Genomic DNA, 20,066 nt, shown 5'->3' on the forward strand with positions numbered 1-20,066 from the left:
ATTAAAAAAAATTTAAAAAAATCGAAATTCATTCAAAAATTGATATTTATTTGAGATACATAGGGACTTTTACCATATATTTTCCAGAATGATACCTGGGGGATGACGTGGAATAGATCTCGAAGTTCTGTGGGCCGATCTTCAAAGTTTTATGAAGAGAACCAGCACAACTAAATGGTATTTAAGGAAACATTTACCATTCTGTTCCGATTTTCACATACTGGGAACGAAGCAAAACTTGTTCTTCAATGACAAAACAGCTTAACCTCAATAAACGGGCTCGGCAAATAGTTCCTTTTTTCGAAATGAATTGTACCGCTTTGTCTAGCTCAATCCAGGTGAACAACTCGAAAAGGTAAAAGTTACCTTTTCGAATATCACGAGCGTTCACCTTGCTATCTCGGGTAATTTTACCTGTTTTATTATTTTCCGTGCTGGCTTTGTCAACATAAATTGAGGACTAATGCTAACAAAATGGTATTGGGCCATTTTCCCCTCTTCCGATGTTCCCACTCCCTGGAAAAAGGGTGGTGACGCAAATAATAGAACCATATCAAAATAATTTCCCATCTCAAATTTTGTCCATTTGTTAGATAAATACTCGGACTATGCGAATAAATTGTATGGAAGCCTTTCTCCTCCTTTCCTATATCGTCAATCCTATGGTCCAACTGCAAGAAAGGAATAGATTCAAATAATCATATAAATATTTTTCGCATCGAAATACCATCCCTTGCCAAATTTGGTTCCATTTGCCTGGGTAGTTGGTAAGTCGGGTTATGCAAAATCATATAAGAGAATCTCATTTCCCTTTTCTATCTCCCCATGCATTGGATGGAGAAGTGAGTAATTATTATTCATCGAAATATTTCTTGTACTCAAATACCGATTAATGTTAATTTTAGTTTTATTTGCTCGATTTATTCTCAAGTTATACAAAAAATTGTATGTAAGCCCATTTTTCCTATTTATAACTCCCCGCAGAAAGATAGGAGGGGCCTTAATTTATCATACAATCATTTCTCGTTTTCAAATTCCCTCCCATGCCAAATTTGGTCCATTTGCTCGATAAACTCTCGAGATACGTATGAAAATTGTATAGAAGCTTAGCCCCCCCGTCTTTCCATTCCCTCGCTGGAAAGAGAGGTGTCTCAAATAACCATAGAAAAATTTCTCGTATTAAAATACCGTAACATGCTAAATTTGGTTCGATTTGCTTAAAGAGTTCTTGAGTTATAAAAACATTGTAAGAGAGCCCCCCTCCCCTCTTCCTATCCCCCCATTGGAGAAAAAGAGGGGTACCAAACCATCACAGGAACATTCCTCGTACTGATTACTTTTATATGAAGAGACTTCCTCGCCCCTTCCAGGAAGAGGGAGGGGTCAGAAACCTTCCGCTCCAATACCTTCATCTGTCAAAATTTCACGCAAATCGGTTCAGTAGTTTTCGAGTCTATAGGAAACAGACAGACAGACAGAAATTCATTTTCATGTATATAGATAGATGTGAACCCGAGCAAGGCCGGGTAAAATCAGCTACCTAGTAGAAAATAATTCAATAAATTGTTAGATTCTAAGTGTTTTCAATTCCCAACAAAAAATACGTAAAACAAGACAGTCTTGAGCCGAACAATATTGATGTTGCTATTAAAACAGTTACGTAACAGTTACAACATACACATATTAAAATAAGTGACAAGCCCATTCAACACGATATGATTTGATATTAAGAATAACATTACATTGTGTTTGTTTGTGCATAACATTCCAAAGTGAAGAAAACCATCCAAGAACGATACTTATGCTACCTCTGTAAATATAATTTGATTCAACGATTCGTCAAACCACCAGAAACCCAGTCAGGCGCAACTAGAAGAAAATTTATACAACGAAAACAAATAAAAAACAACAACCAAGCCCCGAAGTCGGGCGAAGAAATAGGTGTGTAATCAAACTCAATTGAGCAGTGAAAAGTGCAACGGTGTACCTAACCAATTCAAAGCTAGAGACACAGTCATGCATAGGGCAACAAATTGTCATTCCAGCTGAAAACCTGAAGAAGACCGGCTGGTTAGAATTTCGTATGGCTGTGAGTAGTGAGTCCTCTTCTGATTTTTCCTCTCCTTAGAAGGAAAAGAATTGATGATATTTGTCGCCGTGCTACCGCGTGGTGTACCCAGACTAAAGAGTTAGTGTAAAGCTCATGCCAGTTGTGAGCATTTATGAATGTAAGCCGACTTAAGGTAAATGTCGAAACGAAACGAAACCAAACCGAAAACGACGACACGACTTCAGGAAGAGAAGAAAAGGTGTGATTAGCTTTGCACAGCCCGTTGAAATCAATTTTCAGTGACGAGGTGTGGTGCTGGCTGCACAGAGCAGTAGTAAGAAGTTGCTGCAATCAACATCATCAGCACAAGTATAAGTCTAAGCTTTCGAGAAACTAACACAAGCGCCCCCTCATAAAGTGTACACAATCTAATTACTATCTGGTGCATAAAGCGTAGCGGCAGTTAAGTGAGGGAAGGGAATTGTGAATAAGGCACGTGGAAGAAGAAACCGATTGTAGTGCACTTCCCCTAAAGTTAGTGGCTGGAAGTGAGTGCGATGTTACTACTGCATATTACCGGTTAAAGTGTGTCTCGTCTCACTACTGCTAGCAAAGTTGTGTTGAAGAGGTGCTGTGACGTACCGATTGCTTTTGCGATTTTTTGCGTTGTTATTTATTAGAGTGGGAGAAGACAGCAGCGGCTTGTTGGAAGCTGACATCTTGGAGCAACCTGCAAAACCGGCAACACTGCTCGGTGAAATGAAATCCTCATCGAAGATCAGCTCAGTTTCGGATAAGATCAAAATATGGACCTCACGGGTAAGAGTCGCTTTTATCCTTTCAAGGCTTTCTTGAATAACAATTTTGCTTCTATGAGTAATGCTAGGTCGCTTTTTTGACTAAAAACACTATTATTCGTCGCAATTATTTATACGCTATTAAAGGTTGAGTAAAACAAATAAGGTAAACTGAACTGAATGAGTTTTAATTTCCTCAAACATCTGATAAAAAAAATATATGAAAACATCAATATTGCCTGATAACATAGCCGAGCACGAAAAACCATCCGATTATTTAGTACAACTGGCTCCGGAATCAGCTTTCAAAAACATCCGTTCTTCCTCAGGTGATTTTTTAAGTTCTTAAATACAGGGGACTGAAGTAAAGAGAGAAGACAGTCAATGATTACACAAATTGTGCAGTCAATGATTAAAATTGTGGTAAATTGTGGCCAATTGTGCGGGAAAATGACTAAAATGAATAAAAATGAGAGTAAAGAGTAAGAGCCATAAAAAGTCATTTTTTGACCAACCAAATGATCCTAACCTTCTGCCTAATGATAGTTAGTATCCTTTTCAAGCGGAGTTTGTGGTACCATTAAGTAGCCATTCACCGCCCAGACGCCATTTATCGTTTACCACTTTTTAATTGGGATGTTTTCCCCAAAAATCTGACGTCTATATTGTGTTGGCATCAAAGTTCTATCATTTCACTATAAAATTATGCTAACTATAGTCAGAAATCAAATATTTTGTTTTTCGTTTCCGGGCAAATTATCAAATTCGACGCCTGTTACAGGGTGGCCACTTAATCGGGAAATGCGGAAAAAAATTGGGATTTATAACCCATTTCGAAAAAAATCGGGAATTCCTCGACGATATCGGGAATTTTTGCCCCAGTTGCTTTGTGCATTAATTTCAGTGCCTCTAACGCTCAAGGAAAATTGCGAAATTAACACTCAAACCATGTTCTGAAAATTTTAACTCGTATTTTCGAGTAACCCAAAAATGACAAAATTACGACTTCAGTCCAGTGGTTACCGAGAAATAGTTGGTGGAAACATGAGATTTAACCGTTTGCATTTCTTTGCGGTCTTCAATATGTCAACTCCCATTCAACTTAATTTTTTTTTGTAGCGGCCCACCACACTCCCCCACACCAAAAAGCTCGTATTAGCCCCCTGGTAATGGACGCTACACTCAGAAATAAATAAAATATCAAACAATTAAGTTTTAGGTATTTTCACGTTTCTCCCTCTTTACGCACAAGGATATTTCTCATGGTGTAATTACTGGGATATTTCTCTCTGATAAATATTTCTGCGATTAAAATTTATGCATTGAGAAATGGGAGGATTGTTATGGAAGCGACATCTGGTGGTCAGGAAAAAAAAGTTTGAGCCGGGACGTAAAGGCAAACGCTTAAAGCAGAAATAATCAGAAAAAGCAAACGAAAATCGTTTGATTTTCGTATAAGCTCTATGGTCAATGTGCATTATTGACTATAGCATACAAAACAAATGCACTTTCCCTTTTATAATAAATTGCTGCTACTGATTCCTTTTTGAAGATGATTCACATATTCGAAAAGAATGGAATCTGCATGCAGTCAAGTTGAGCGGCGTTTTGCAACTGAACTAGCACGTGCTCATACCCGTTTAGTTGGGACTCAAACGCACAAATCACAAAGCGTTTGTTTGAACAAAATAATATCTCGGTTATTAAATTTTATGCATTGGATCATTACACGCCAAGAAATTATTCCGGTGCATAAATTTAAATAATTGAAATAGTTATTTTTTAATATTTCTGGATATTAATGTAAGTCAAATGTCAGAGTAATTAAAACAAAATATTTTTAATATTTTTTAAATTTCTGAGTGTACTGTTCTCAGCACGTCTGGCATAAAATGAAAAGAGAAAAAAATATAGTACGCGAGCAAATTTTACTCATGCTGAGCACTCAAAATTTTAATTAATTGCGAGGAAATGTGACGAATACTATTTAAACTAACTTACAATATGAATCTCAATGGAAAAAGATTTCCTTTGTAGAGTTTCATGTTTGAGACAAACAAAATTTAAACAAAATAGATTATACTAGAAATTAAAAAATATTTTACGTTTTAAGATTAAGGTTACACTGAATCAAAGCTACATAATTAAAAATATATCAAAAGCTTGCTTTGATCGATTTATTTAACGACTAATTTTTTCCTTAAATATTTGAAGCAGTTTGAGATCATTGGGTAAGATGTTATATTTAATTGGTCCGATGAATTCGTTTCTGCCCTAAAGTTGTAAACGACCGACAGGGTTGTAGATAATTAAAAAACAAGTATTATGTGTTCTTATAGCTGTTGTAAAATTAATGATCTGGTTGGTATTTGATGAGTGTATATTGTCAAAGACGTACATTATGGTTTGGAAATCGCAAAGATCTGCTATTGGTAAAATGTTATGAGAATTGGATGAATAAATAAGTAGGGAGGCGGTAAATATTCTTTAAACATCTGTTTTGCAATGATTGAAGCTTCTGTAGATGTGATTGAGATGCTCGACCCCAGACTGAGATAAGATAATGTAAGACTGAGTGGATGAAAGTGGAGTGGATAATAGAATTTCGATAAGGCATGTTGAGGCACAAAATTTCGTAACCTCCAAAGGACACCGCAAAGCGACAATTCCACGAGAGAGTATTATCCAGATGAATACCTAAGTATTTGAAGGTTTTCACTTCTTCTATAACAAACTGGTTCATATTTAGATCTCTAAGTGGTGATAAAATTTTCCTGGACGAGTGAAATATCACATATTTGGTTTTTGTGTAGTTTAAAGATAGTAAATTGCTGTTGAAATATACAGATAGTAATTGTAAATCATGTTCCAGGTTATTAAAAATAGTGTTCGGAGATTTCTCTGTACAGAATAGTTGTATAAACTTGTATATTTTTTCAGTTATTTAACGGAAAGTCTTAGCCAAAATTCAGAATATCTACTTATTTAAACATTACATACCTTTAAAAAAGCAATAGGAACTTCGATTATCGGTCGATATCTTACAAATGAAGTGAAGTCAAAGGGTCGTCGCTTACTCTAGAGATAATTCTTGAGTCGTTGAATGAAATAATGAAGCGGTCCGAAAAAAGAAATACTTTTAATAACAATCGTAGCTTTTAATAATATTTTTAATAACAATCGTAGCATAGCTACGAGTTTTGGACAAGATTGCTGAAAAAAAATCTGTGTTTTGACGAAAAAAAGCCAGACTAAATATTTGTGATTTTACCCGAAAATTCTGTGGCGGTTTTCTGTGATGCTTTTTCCATTGATTTCATTAAAGTCATGTCAAATTGCGTCTTTTTTACATTTTACTTAAGAAAAATTAATTAACATTACCAATTTCATTATATTTTTCAATTCAAAGATAGTTATAGAAATTTACACTGACATAAAAAATTGAATTTTGAAAAAAAAACGTCCAAAATTTTAGAATTCTGTGAAATCTGCGAGTATTTCTACAATTCTGTAGTCTACGCAACGGATTCTGTGATGAAAATTGGATCAAAATTCTGTGAAATTATAGATTTTCTGTGTATTCGGCAGCCTTGATTTTGGCACTTATCTTCTGATTTATGTAAAAATTTAACATTTTGCACATTTAGTGAACCTTTTTAACGAACATTTGGGTAGTTTTGACCAGACTGATCCTCATCGACGTCCAAAACGCGAACGTGATTGATGGAACTTTTTTTTATTAAAAACCACTGATTCAAGTCCCTAAAACCCGCAAGTGTTGTCCCTTATAATAATGATTTGAAAATTTAACTGAAGTTTCTTGAAAAAAGGCTGATGGGATGGCGTTTAATTCGGTCTGGTTGAATCCCGACCATTTGTCCTCCGGTTGTCCTGCGGTATAAAATAAAAACTCAGTATTTTTTTTAGGTGTAACAATACGGAGAAAAAAAATGAAAATTTAGGTGTCATTGTGGTTGTATAGTTGAATTAAACGAGAAACACATATCTTAATTTCTGATCTCAATTCACACGGCGAAATCAAACCCGTTTTTAACTGGATTCACGTCTTGAAAATCAATCTATTTCCATGAATAGCATAGGGTTTAAAATGTTTATAAAATACATTAAAACGAAGTTTGAATGTTGGTTTATCGCCGCGATATATTGTTGTTGAATTTAATCGACGTTTTTCGGCGAAAAACGTCGATTAAATTCAACAATAAAACGAAGTTTTTGAAGTAAATTAAACACATGGTTGAACATAAGATTCCAAATAACCTTCTTTGTGACTTAAATTTGCATATTTGGGGATCTTTCGCTAAGATCTTACTGTTTAGAAAATGGTAAAATGACCAAAAAAACATGAAAAGTTTATGAGTTGACCCAAAACTGTAGTTCTATAATTCAATAGGAAGAAAAATTTGGGAAAAACATTTATATTCCTATTATAACTATTTTTATTTTCATACGGCACGTATTTTTTCAATATAATATTTTTTTCAAAGTTGGTAGATTTCGAAAAACGTATGTGGTGTAGGTACCTGTTTTTACCATAAGGGGTCAAATGACCCCTACCTAATACTTTTTTCGTTAGGACTCTCATTTTTCTTAACCGGCTTTTACTAAATTTATAGTTTTGGAAAGCTTGTAACGTGACTCAATCATGGTCCTCAGACAATATTCCGCTACAATGTTTTATTTTAAAGTTATTTATCTATGTTAAAATTGACGAAAAAGACAAGAATGAGAAAATTCAAAAAAATTCAAAATTTACAAAATGTACAAAATCGACAAAATGACAAAATTTATAGTATTCACAAAAATGCGAAACTGACTAAATTGAAAAAAAAAAAAAAAAAAAAAAAAAAATAAAAAAAAAATGACAAAAACGACAAATATTGCAATTTTGCAATAATGACAAACTGACAAAAAAGGTAAAAATGAAAAAAAAAGCTAAAATTACAAAAAATTACCAAATTTAAAAAAAATGCAAAATTGCCGAAAAATAAAAACAAAAGTTAACAAAATCAACAGAATTGATAAAATTATCAAAACTGACAAAATCGACACAACTGTCAAAATTGAAACGTTCACAAAACTTAAAAAATTGACAAAACTATAAAAATTAGGAAAATTGACATCATTGTTGATATTGATAAAATTTGCAAAATTGACGAACTATGTCACGTTTGTCGATTTTTTTCGATTTAGTCAATTTTGTCAGTTTTATCAATTTTGTCAAATTAGTCAATTTTGTCTTCGAGATCACTCTTGTGTATTTTTTTTAAATCTTGTTAAAAGACAATTTTTTTTCAACGTGGTCAAATTTGTCAGTTTAGTCTCATTTGTCAATTTCTGAAATTTTGTAAATTTTGTCAATTTTGCTAATTTGGTAATTTTTGAAAAGTTTGTCAATTTAGTCTTTTTTTCATTTTTCATCATTTTTGTCAATTTTGATAATTTTTGAATTTTGTCAAATTTTAAATTTTGTTATTGCTTATATATAGAAAAATAGCAAATATTTCTATGAGCAAAGCATATAACAAAAAATGGCAAATTGACAAAAACGATAAAATTGCCAAAAAAATTTAAAATTGATAACATGTCAAAATCGACAAAATTGTTAAGAAAATTGACACAGTGAGTACAAAACTGAGAAAATTTGCAAAATTGACAAATTTCTTTCCATTTGTCAATTTTGTAAATTTCGTCAGTTTTGTCAATTTTGTCTAATTAGTCAATTTTGTCCATTTTGTCAATTTGGTCACTATTGTGAATTTCCTAATTTTTTCAAAATTTTGTTAAATTAGCTAATTTTGCCAATTTTTTCAACGTGATCAAATTTGTCAGTTTAGTCACATTTGTCAATTTCTGAAATTTTGTAAATTTTGCCAATTTCGTTTACACTGGATTCTTTTTTTAAACGATCTTATTTTACACGGTTTTACTTAAAACGATTTTTTTACGATTTTCTCGTAATAAGAGAATTTTCGAACATGTCAAAAACAGATATAACTTTTCCCCATTTCGTTAATTTAGTCAATTTTAGGTAAATTTTTCAATTTGGTCAATTCGGTCCTTATCCTTTTTCAAATTTTGTAAATTTTTCAAATTTTGCTATTTTTTCAATTTTTTGATTGTTTAAAATTTGGTCAAATTTGTCATGCATTTTTCAAAAGTGATTAAATTTAAACAAAATTACAAAATTGTCCTTATTAACAAAACTGACAAAAATAACAATTGTCATAAATGACAACAATAGCAAAACGACAAAATAACGTCTCAGTAGTTTGCGTGGTAATACGGTAATCGCTGGTCCACCGGTGGCATGGGTTGGATTCCCATCTCGGTACTGAGTTTTAAATGTTAATCCTAAGTTGTCCACGTCATTTATTCAGTCTGTAAAGCCTGAATAGGCTAAGACGGTGTATATCTTTTTTTAAATTGAAAGTAATGGAAAAATGTCAAAATTATTTATCTCCTCGTTTTGTTCACTTCAGATGTTACACAGAGCAAACGTTGAATTATTTCAAAGACGTTGTCTGGTATCTTTTTTTAAATTTTATTGTCTATTTTTAAAATAGTGCATTGAGATTAATCTTATTTTCAAAAAATCATATAAATGGGATCATACAGAATATTCCAGCATCCAGCCATTCAAAAACCAACAATTGGTTGCAAATAATATTAAAATTATGATTATTTAAAATGAATTTATCCTGTAAACAATTTCCAATTTTTATATTTTAAATTCATTTTGCACGAAATTCTTTAAGGGGGGAGTAGGGTCTAACGGGTAAAAAACAAACACCATTTTCACGATTTTTTTAGAGCTATCGTTCAAACAAATGTATTCAAATTTTTTGCATTATACAAAGCATTGTTAATATAACATTTAGTATTTTTTTTTTCGTAGAAAAATATTGAAAAATGAGCCGGTGACGGAGCACTTCCGAGGATGCCTTTTAGAAAACAGGATTTGCGGTGGACACTGTATCTCAGCACAGAATCATCTGAAGTCAAAAAATCAGAGCAAAATATTTTTAATAGATGTTTTTCTGGACCCCAACGATTTTATTTAACTTAAAAACTTTTTTTTATGAAATTTTTGTGGCTGTTTGAAGTAAAAACTACGATTTTTCACGAAAAAATCCGCCATTTTTTATCTGTAAAATCTCCCCAAAGTAAAAAAAAAAAAGAAAATCGTTGGGGTTTGGTATTTTATATGTAGAAAATATGTTCCAAATTTGAAAAGATTCGGTGAAGTAGTTTTCAAATGACGATGTCCACGGACTTTAAAAATGTGCTTTCGAGAAAAACGCGTTTGAAGTTTCTGCTCTCTCTCTCTTGCAGTATTAGATAAGAAGAGATAAAGGCCTATAATTTCTACAGTTTTGCTTCGATTGACTTGAAAATTTGACACATCATTCTTGAAATGTTTTACAATAAAAAAATAAAAAAATCGATTTTTTTAAAGTGTTAGACCCTAATCCCCCCTTAATGATAATTCCATGATTCAGAATTTAGATATCTATAGTTTGTTTATTATTTTGTGTCATATGTAATAAGGCCGGAACAAATATCAATTTCTTATTTCGTCTTACCCCAGCCCCCCCCCCCCCCCCCTCCCCTACGATTTCTAAAAAAACCAGAAGGGGGAGTGTAAATAAAGTTTGAAGAATTTTCTAATATACCAAAGATTACAAAAGCAAAAAACACATGGTGGAAGATGAGTGTTTTATCACCTTTTGTATTCTTGATTTTATTGATATTTTCGGATAGAAAATTACTTAATTTAACGGTTCTGTGCAATGATATAGTTTGTTGCATACAAAGTTTCGTACAATTTGTTCAAATTTTTGCATTATTTACAACCCCCCCCCCCCACCACACAACCCCCTCCCTCCTCGCAACTCCAAGTGACAAAAGAAAGATTTGAAATTAGCTCCGGCCTATTATACAGGGTGTTAAAACGCTACTGTCAAGAGTATTGTCCTGAATCATCAGCCAGGACTATAGATAATTCAAAAACGTACGATTATAATTACTTTGAATTTTAGATTTATTTACTTATTATGTGTATTCGGAATTTTTAGATGGTTTAGGGTAGTACCCAACCAACAATTTCAATCGTAAACAACAGACCCAGAATACACAGAAACGATTTCCCGCTTCGCCGATGGTTTCTAATGATGCCATCCGAGTCACTCACGGATGACGACCGCGCGGATGCACACGTGAGTTCTTTAGAATCACAAACCAAACCTTCCGCCAAGACTGACATCGACAAAAGATGGCATCGGAAAACGCCCAAGGTAATGAAATATTCATTGAACCAAGCCTTCTTACATCCAAACAACTGCCACGCCACCAAAGGATGGAACAATCACCAAGTTTTACAAAACCACTTGTGTGCTTATTCTGGTTGTCAAAGTCTTTTAACTAAATCAGAAGAGCTGTGACAGCGAAACAGGAACCATAGAGGAGGTAGGTATACACCCAAAGTAGCGAATCTTCACAAGTTGCAGTGAATCATCTTCAACTGAACTAGAAATGCATTTGTGGGCTATGTCATATGAGGTGGTTGAAAAAAATTGCTGAAACATAGAGCCTGACAGTTTGCTAACAACTCACAAGTTAGTTTTGAAAGAACAAAACTGTTATGAATGCAAAACTACAGGAAAAAACACACAAACAATGCTCTGACCTACATTCAAGTAGCATCGTATTTTTGCGTTGTTTTATTGTTTTGAGTGTATCGTCTAAGTATCATGTAGTAGGTGCTTAAGGTACGAAAACAAGACTGTAGCCTTCGGTTGGTGGTGACGATGATGGTGTTAAAGTTGTTCCATTTGATAAGAGCACTTTCGGTTGGTAGCGCTCGCTAGAGAGAATGAAAACTTTGTACCAACTGTAGGGTCTTCCCGTCCTGTATATCGCACTATCGTCGAAAACTTTATCCGGCCGTTCTAATCGCGCACCGTTCACCCCGATAGACGCTTTCGTACTTCTCGACACACGCTTCTCGAAATCTACCCATCCGATATCCAGTGCTGCCATTCTTCTTGTTTAACTTCCACTCGTAGCGCAAGGTCTATAAATAAACAGGTGTTAATAAATTGTATATATTAAATGCACAACCCTACATCCCTACCTTTCATAAAAAAGAAATTAAAAATCGAATTAGAAGAGTCAATATGTCACAAAATCCTTCAATCGGCTAGATTCAACCTTTGTCCTTCTAGATCGTTCATTAAGAGGAACTTCATGAGAATCTGGTGATGTAATCGGATTAGAATCATCTTGATTTTCATCCAAGCTTTCATCGGAAGGATCCTTAGCTTCAGACTGAGGTGATATGCGTTTAAGATGGGCTACACTTCTTCTGAACTCTTTTCCGGAAGTAGTCGATCTTATCGTAACGTCAGTTCCTTGTCTTTTTGTAACCTTGAACTCTTCAGGAGAAAAATCGGAGGAAAGTTTATTATCCTTCCTAGTTCGCTTCGCTAGCACAAAATCACCAATATCGATGCTACTCAATCTTGCTTTTCTGCTACGATCAGCATACAGCCTACCCTTTTCTTTTTGGATTCGATCCTGATCTCTGACTTCTTCATCTTCGCAAACCTCCATAGGAATACAGGGTAACTTGGTACGTAACCGCCGTCCGAACATCAGTTCTGATGGGGACTTTCCTGTAGTTGGGTGTATCGCAGAATGATAGGTTAACAAATATTGACGCAGCTCCTTCCGCCAATTTTTTCCAAGCTCTTGCGCAATACGTAGCCGTTTGAGAATAGAGCGATTCTGACGCTCTACCTCCCCATTCATTTGGGGCCAGTACGGAATAGTACTCTCGAGCCTAATCCCTTGTTCTTCACAAAATAGGCGGAATTCCTCAGAAATGAATTGGGGTCCATTATCTGCTCTCAAGACCACTGGCAGTCCATATCGAGAAAATATAATAAGCAACTGCTCAATTGTGGATGTTGTTGTGATGTCTTGCATTTCCACTACTTCCAGATATCTACTATAGAAGTCAACACAAACGAACAGACTCTCACCGTCTGGGAGCGGTCCCAAAAAATCCACAGCGATTTGTTCCCATGGTCGCGATGGGAGCTCCTTTCGGACCATTGGTTCTGGTGGACCAGGTGCGGAAACTAAAGTGCAACCGCGACAGGATTTTACGAATTGCTCAATGTTTTGATCCATTTTTGGCCACCATACGTTTGCGCGTAAATGTCCTTTCATCATGCGCATGCCCGGATGACCTTCGTGAGCCAGATGCAAGACACGTTGATGAAGTCTTCTAGGGATTACAATCCGATCTCCTCTCAGCAACACATTATTCACGCAACAAAGTTCAGAAAATATCGTCTTATAGCTTAAGGGTAACTCATCTACGGTTTCCGAATTCAATGCGTCTATAACTTGTTGTATATCTTCATCTTCTTTACTAGCCGTCTCAATCTCCTGCCATGTCAAGGCGATTGTCTGAGCAGCAGCAGAAGCAATCTCTCGAACTAATTCTTCTGCTTCATAAAAGGGTTTTGGAGATGACGTAGACAGTCGCGACATCACATCAGCAATGTTAGACTGGCCCGGAATATGGATGATGTTATACGTAAAACTTTGAAGGCGCAACACCCATCTCTCAATTCGGGCACAGGGGCGAGATGCTGGAGCGAATAAGAAAGTAAGAGCTTTGCAATCAGTGAGTAAGTTAAACTCCCTACCAACTAGGTAGAACTGAAATTTCTCTACACTCCATACCAGGGATAAAGCTTCTTTCTCGGTTTGACAATATCTTCTTTCTCTGTCGGTGAGAGATTTAGAAGCGTAACATACAACCCTTGACTCTCTTTGCTCATTCGTTTGAATCAGGACTGCTCCCAAAGCAACCGGACTGGCATCCGCAAACAACGAAGTTTCATCCTCTGTTCTGAAAAATCCCAAACTACTAGCCTTAGATAACGCCATCTTTATCCAATTAAACGCCATCTCTTCTGCGTCACCCCACCGAAACTGATTTTCTTTCTGTATGAGTTTTCTGAGCGGTTCGTCCATTTCTGATAACTTCGGAATAAATTTACCCATGTAGTTAGCTAGTCCTAAAAAACTTCGGACCTCACTTTCATTAGCAGGACGGCGAAAATTCATAACAGCGTCTCGTTTAGCATCTGATGGCATTATGCCTTGAGAACTGATTCTATGCCCAAGAAAATCGAATTCCGTTACTCTTATTTTACATTTTTCCCAATTAAGGACAACTCCCCTTTCCTTTAATTTTTGAAGGACCTGAAACCATGGTAAGTGATAAAGATAAAGTTAAATAATGAGTTTATTACAATGTCAATTTAAGTTATTTATTTCAGGAATTTCACACAAGGATTACTAATTGCGTCATACCTTATTCAAACGAATATCATGTTCTTCAACGGTGCTTCCCTCGACTCCTACATCGTCAAGGTACCAGTAAGCGCCTTCACAGTCCGCTAGTATTTGATCCATGGTTCTTTGAAATATTTCCGGTGCAGAGACAAGACCGAAAGGAAGGCGCTTGAATCGATAAAGCCCACGATGTGTAATGAACGTCATCACATTTCTACTTTCTTCATCTAGCTCCAGAAGAAAAAACGCGTCCATAACATCCAATACACTCCAAATCTTCCCTCTTCCAATCCTGGCAAGAACATCCTCGATAACTGGCATGGGGTGCCGATCACGATTGACCGCCTGGTTGACACGTCGTAAATCCACGCACAATCTTATTGATCCGTTAGCCTTGTTTGCGACCACAAGCGGCGAAACCCATGTTGCCGGACCTTCCTTAATTTCGATTATGTCTCGCCTTAGGAGTTCGTCTAGCTTTTCGGTCACTGCTGCTTCAAGATGAATCGGTACTCGTCTCAATGGCTGGAAGATTGGAACTGCTTTTGGATCCATCTTAACACAAACTTGAACGCCTGAAATCTTGGAAAACGGAGAACGCTTCATATCTGCTCCATCCATCACCTGGTTCACTTCCAATCCTATTTTTAATATTCCCAAGTTTTTAGAGGTCTCATCTCCCAACAAGTTTCTTTGTCCGCCTTCAACAACGAAGAATTTACATTTTGATGCGCGTTTCCCGATCTCAACGATAGCTTCGAATGTTCCCAAAATAGGAAGTGGTTCATTATTAGCGTAGGCTTTGAGGATTTTATCGCTTCCTTTTTCACACCTGTCTACGTTAACATGTTGAGCTTTCAGCTTTTCCCATGTCTCAGAAGTTATTATATTGACGTCTGAACCCGAATCGATGAACACCTCAGTTGCAACACCTCCAATTGTACACTGGAACACGTTAGTTTTACATCCCGTGTAGAACGCATAGCACACCTTCTTTTCAGATTCTGATGACGTCTTACAAGATTCAATTTCACGGCTTGGCATGTTTTCATCTACCTCAATTGCATCAACTTTTTTAGAAAAATCAGGTTTTCGCGAACTAAAAACGCGTTTTCGGCAGACTTTCTCAAAATGACCAATCCTCTGGCATCTCCGACAAGGTTGATCTCTTGCTGGACATACTTGTGATGTAGAAATGTGTCCTCGACGTCCACAACTGTAGCAGATAACTTCGGGGCCATTACCGACAATTTTACGTTGACCAACATTAATTCGCTTCAGAATTCGTCCTTGCTGGCGTTCTGCTTTCGGTTTCCATGTTCCGACTTCACAAACCGAAATATGTCCACCATCATTATTGATTCCAGCTTTGAACTCTTTTTCCTGATGTCTTACACTCTCCAGCGAAGTTCCCATGGCCTCAATATCTGACAAGGACTGATCCTTCTCAAGAATCTTCCGTCGAAGCTCCGGTAAGTTGCATCCTTCCACAATAACATCGATGAGCATGATCTCCTCCAAAACAACGCGTACCTCTTTTGGATACTTTTCGAATCCGCAGTCCTTCAGTTGCTGGCGTAGACGCAGAACGTAATGAGCAAAACTCTCATTCGTACCTAGTTGATTGCAATGTTTAAAAAGATTGTATCTTGAATTGCAATAATGAAACAAACAAAAAATCGACTTAAATAAATCATACCTTGCTTCATAGTTCGTAGCTTATGTCGCTCCAGAACATCTTGGCGACGCGGTTTGAAATACGCATCCAAACAACTGATTGCTACGTCATACCAAGGCTTCTCTACCATAACCAGCGGAAAATCTTCTGTGCCTTCCAAACTTTTGTAAATTTTCTGCAGCTGAGGACCCCCAAAATGTAACATTTTGGACCTTTTGATTTTCTGGTCGGTTATTTGATATGAGTCAAAATAAAACTCCAGCGAATCTTTCCACTCTCGCCATTCCTTGGCCAGTTTACCGTTCTCGATTTGTTCACATCTGAACATAGGCAACGGTCTACTTTCATCCATCTGAAAACCGTAAATAGAAAGAAATAATTTCCTTGTCAAATTTTCTCTATAATCCCAGCAGTGCTTGAAATAATCTGATACTAATTTGAATGATGATCCACAGTTTTTTTTTTCAATAACAACTACTGTCTGAATCGCTTATCTGTCTCCGATACTCAAGAAAAAGCTTGTACGTCACAAACTTAAAATTTTTTTTTTTACCAGTTTCATCCTAACAGGCAACCACAAACGCCAACTTCTAACCATTACTAACAGTAGCTACTTGCTCTGTTTACGTACTAACAAACGCATTCAAGATTCAATAATTGGTGCATCTCTGTAACTTCCATTCACTACATAAAATAGCTCCCTGCTATTTTCATCTCTCGTCCTAGGCTCCCTGCTCTTGGACCATTCCAAATAAGCTTCTAGCTACTTTCACAAAAGTCTATGCTCCCTGCATTAGACCTCAACATAGCTCCCTGCTAATGACAATCATTTTCCAGGCTCCCCCGCCTCAGAAGTGTACAACTCAGTTTCATAAAACGTACATTATGCTCTATGCTCCCTGCAATAGAGGCGAAATCGTGACTTCTACCCATTCTGTTGAAATATCAGTACTACGTGATCGCAGTCCTGCTCAACGCTCTTTAAATCATACTAGAATCTTGATGAAATCAATAAAACTTAGCTCCCCGCTAAGTCAACATTTTGATCATGCTTTCTATTCCGAAACCAGGAGAATTGGTACAATAAAAAAAACTCACTTAGTTACAGAAAAACTGCACTTTACTGCTTACGGCCATTCTACTCACATTGTTCGCGTGGCTCACCGTGTATTGCTACCGTAAACGAGTGTCAGATTTAGGTGGAATTTACGACGATTTGGAAACCTACTCTAAGCAAAAGAGAGAGCTGTCATAGGGAATAGCAAAGGAAAACGTGGGTCGAAAAGTGGCTGAAATTAATTATTAATAAAAAACCTAGTATTTAAAGCGCGTAGGAGGAATTTAGTTGGCTAATTCGTAGGATTCGCAACAGTCAGTTGCCCAGAGATTGGTCAGTATAAAATATATAATGTAATGTAAGATGATTAACAATTGATTGAAACCTAGGTAAAACTACAGATACGAACGAACATTTGTAGCCAACTTTATTACCGGAATCGACTTCTAGGTAGTTAAACCGTGCGTAGAATAGCCAAGGTTGGCATAAATTGTAGTGGTACAAATATCACATCGAAATTTAAAACATCCCGTATATTGAACCATCGTAAGTTACTAATTGAAGTACCTATTGTATTATAACCTCAAAACGATATCCTCTATAGCTCGCGAGTTAAACTCAGCAAGTCAAAGTCAGTGCATACTACCGGCCGACATATAGGAGACACTAAATTGTAGGTTGAATTTGTAATCAAACTTGTACTGAAATTTAATGGAATTTATTACATTTTAGCTTTAAAGCTTAGTGCTATTAAACCTTAGTGGTTTCCTTCACATCAACCGAATATTTCTTTAAAGAATTTACGGATTCAGCATAACCGGTAGGCATAATAATCCCACGGCTTTCGAGATGGATGGACAATCAGAGTCAGTCGAAAACAATTGCGTTATGTGCAGCAAGCCTGATTCATTGGATAACCTGGTAGGATGCGATAATTGTTCGGCTTGGGCTCACTACGACTGTGCTGGAGTTTCCAGTTCTATCGAGGCCACCGATCGATCATGGAAATGTAGTAAATGCCAACCTCAAAACCCCGATAAAACCAAGGGCACATTGTCTCACGAAAAAGCGTCATCCAAAGTCGGATCGCGCAGTAGCCAACGATCGATCCGTGTTAATACAGAATTGTTAAGGCTAGAAGAAGAAAAGGCAATGGCACTGAAAGCGTTAGAAGAAGAAGAGCAATTCCAACAGGACCGGCGGAAAAAATACCTAAAGAAGAAAAAGCAAATAGCAACAGCGTATCTCGATCGGAAATATGATGTTTTATTAAGAGAGTCGGAAGGAAGTAGCAAAGGCGGATCGATCAGTGGTCATAGTCGGGAAAAGGTAGAGAGCTGGTTGGGAATAAACACAGCAGGACGGCAAACAGACCGGATACCAGAATGGGAATTCCCTCCGATAGTAGAAGCTTCAAAACCCCCCATGCACGATGATCAAAACGTTTCGTCACAAAATACGTACACAGCTATGTGTAATGACACACCTCGGGATGCTCAACTACCAGCATCATCGACCTCTACGCCCCAAAGCAATCAGCCTTTCAGCAAACAAACTGGTGTTTTATCCCCCGGCATTCTTGGTGGATTGGCGACCCTGCAAATCTCGCCCACAGAAGCCCAAATTTATTTAGCATCCCGTTTGGTTCCGAGAGTGAGCGTACCGAACTCTTTCGCTTCTAAATCTTCTGAAGTAACTGCGGCTGAGTTTACAAGAATAGGACCAACAGCCGTTCAATATTCCGGTCCATCGTCAACCGTTACTACAGAAGCTTCTAAAGTAGGTCCACCATCGAAGAGGATTATGGATGATAGGGCAATTCTCTCGACAATAATAGAGGAGAGAAGCGGATTGCAGAGTAACAACACTTCGAGTTTACTAAATATCTCGGCTCTAAATGCTATGCCGCAGGTTTCAGTACCTTCCGAAATTATAACACACATTGGGAGTTCAGTACTAAATAATAATCGGACGCCATCGGAGTCGATTCCTCAAGCTTGTATACATGTGCCAACGCCATTAACTACGATGACGACCGACTATATTACAGGCAACAAAGTTCCAGGATTCATGCCCATGGGCCCACGACCATTGGCTACCAAGGCGGTAGAATATCCGAGTCTCGAGGTTCGTCAAGCAACAGTGAATGGAAATGCCTTAGGCTACCCCTACGTCACCTGTATCCCCGTCAACCGGTCGTCACATGCCAGCAGTCAAGTGTATTCTTCCTTATATAAATCATCATGTCCAAATCCTAATGAGGTCACCTGGATGGTAGATCCAAGAAACGCAGCTCCTATTCCAAGTAGTTTTATTAATCCAGCTGGTCCTAATATTCCCTTTGACCTCAACTGCCAGGTCGATGAGGTTGGCACGAATACACAACAATTGCACGAATCTTTCGAATGCCCTGTCCCAGTAGAAGTAGAAAAAAGGAACAATCAATCAAAAGGCTTTGCTCCAAACCTTGCACAGAAAGAAGGAATCTTCGAACCATCTAAAGGACAGCTGGCGGCTCGACAGGTTATGTCCAAGGACTTGCCGAATTTCTCGGGCAACCCCCAAGAGTGGCCATTGTTTTTTGTCACATTTCGAAACACTACAGTATCCTGTGGGTTTAATGACGCCGAAAATCTAGCCAGACTCCAGCGATGTTTAACGGGAGAGGCTCGTGAAGCCGTCAGCAGCAGTTTACTAAGTCCGGATTTGGTCCCAGAAATTATTGAAACCTTACACATGCTGTATGGTAAGCCAGAAATTCTTTTACACTCAATAATTCAAAAACTTCGTGCCACCCCACCTCCAAAAGAAAATAACCTTCGGTCCATAATTAACTTTGGATTGGCAGTAAAAAACACAGTAAATCATATGTCTGCAGCTTCGTTAGATGACTATTTATCAGACCCAATGCTGCTTCAGGAGATGGTCCAAAAACTACCGACACAAATGATGATCGAATGGTCGCGGTTTAAAAGAAAGGTACCAGGCGCTAACCTCCGTACATTCAGCACTTATATGTCAGATTTAGTATCGGTTTCTGCAGATGTTGTTATTCCAGAAGTAGGAAAACCTAACAAAAGTAATCGACAA

The 20,066-nt window shown here is 37.0% G+C and overlaps 1 protein-coding gene across 4 annotated transcripts in view; it reads left to right on the forward strand.

The window, feature by feature from the left end:
* The window catches only part of LOC129738958 (active breakpoint cluster region-related protein), a 245,868-nt gene that overhangs the window by 71,772 nt on the left and 154,030 nt on the right, over window positions 1-20,066 (forward strand). For 2 of the 4 annotated variants that reach the window (XM_055730295.1, XM_055730296.1), the window contains exon 2: window positions 1,852-2,869. The exons of 1 other annotated variant lie outside the window; for it this stretch is intronic. In XM_055730295.1, the coding sequence (XP_055586270.1) occupies window positions 2,810-2,869 (60 nt within the window). In that variant the 5' untranslated portion in view covers window positions 1,852-2,809. Of the gene's footprint in view, window positions 1-1,842; window positions 2,870-20,066 lie in introns of those variants that run through there. One more of the 4 variants, XM_055730297.1, reaches the window with a different exon arrangement.

The sequence above is a fragment of the Uranotaenia lowii genome, chromosome 1, assembly GCF_029784155.1.
Source record: "Uranotaenia lowii strain MFRU-FL chromosome 1, ASM2978415v1, whole genome shotgun sequence".
NCBI lineage: Eukaryota > Metazoa > Arthropoda > Insecta > Diptera > Culicidae > Uranotaenia > Uranotaenia lowii.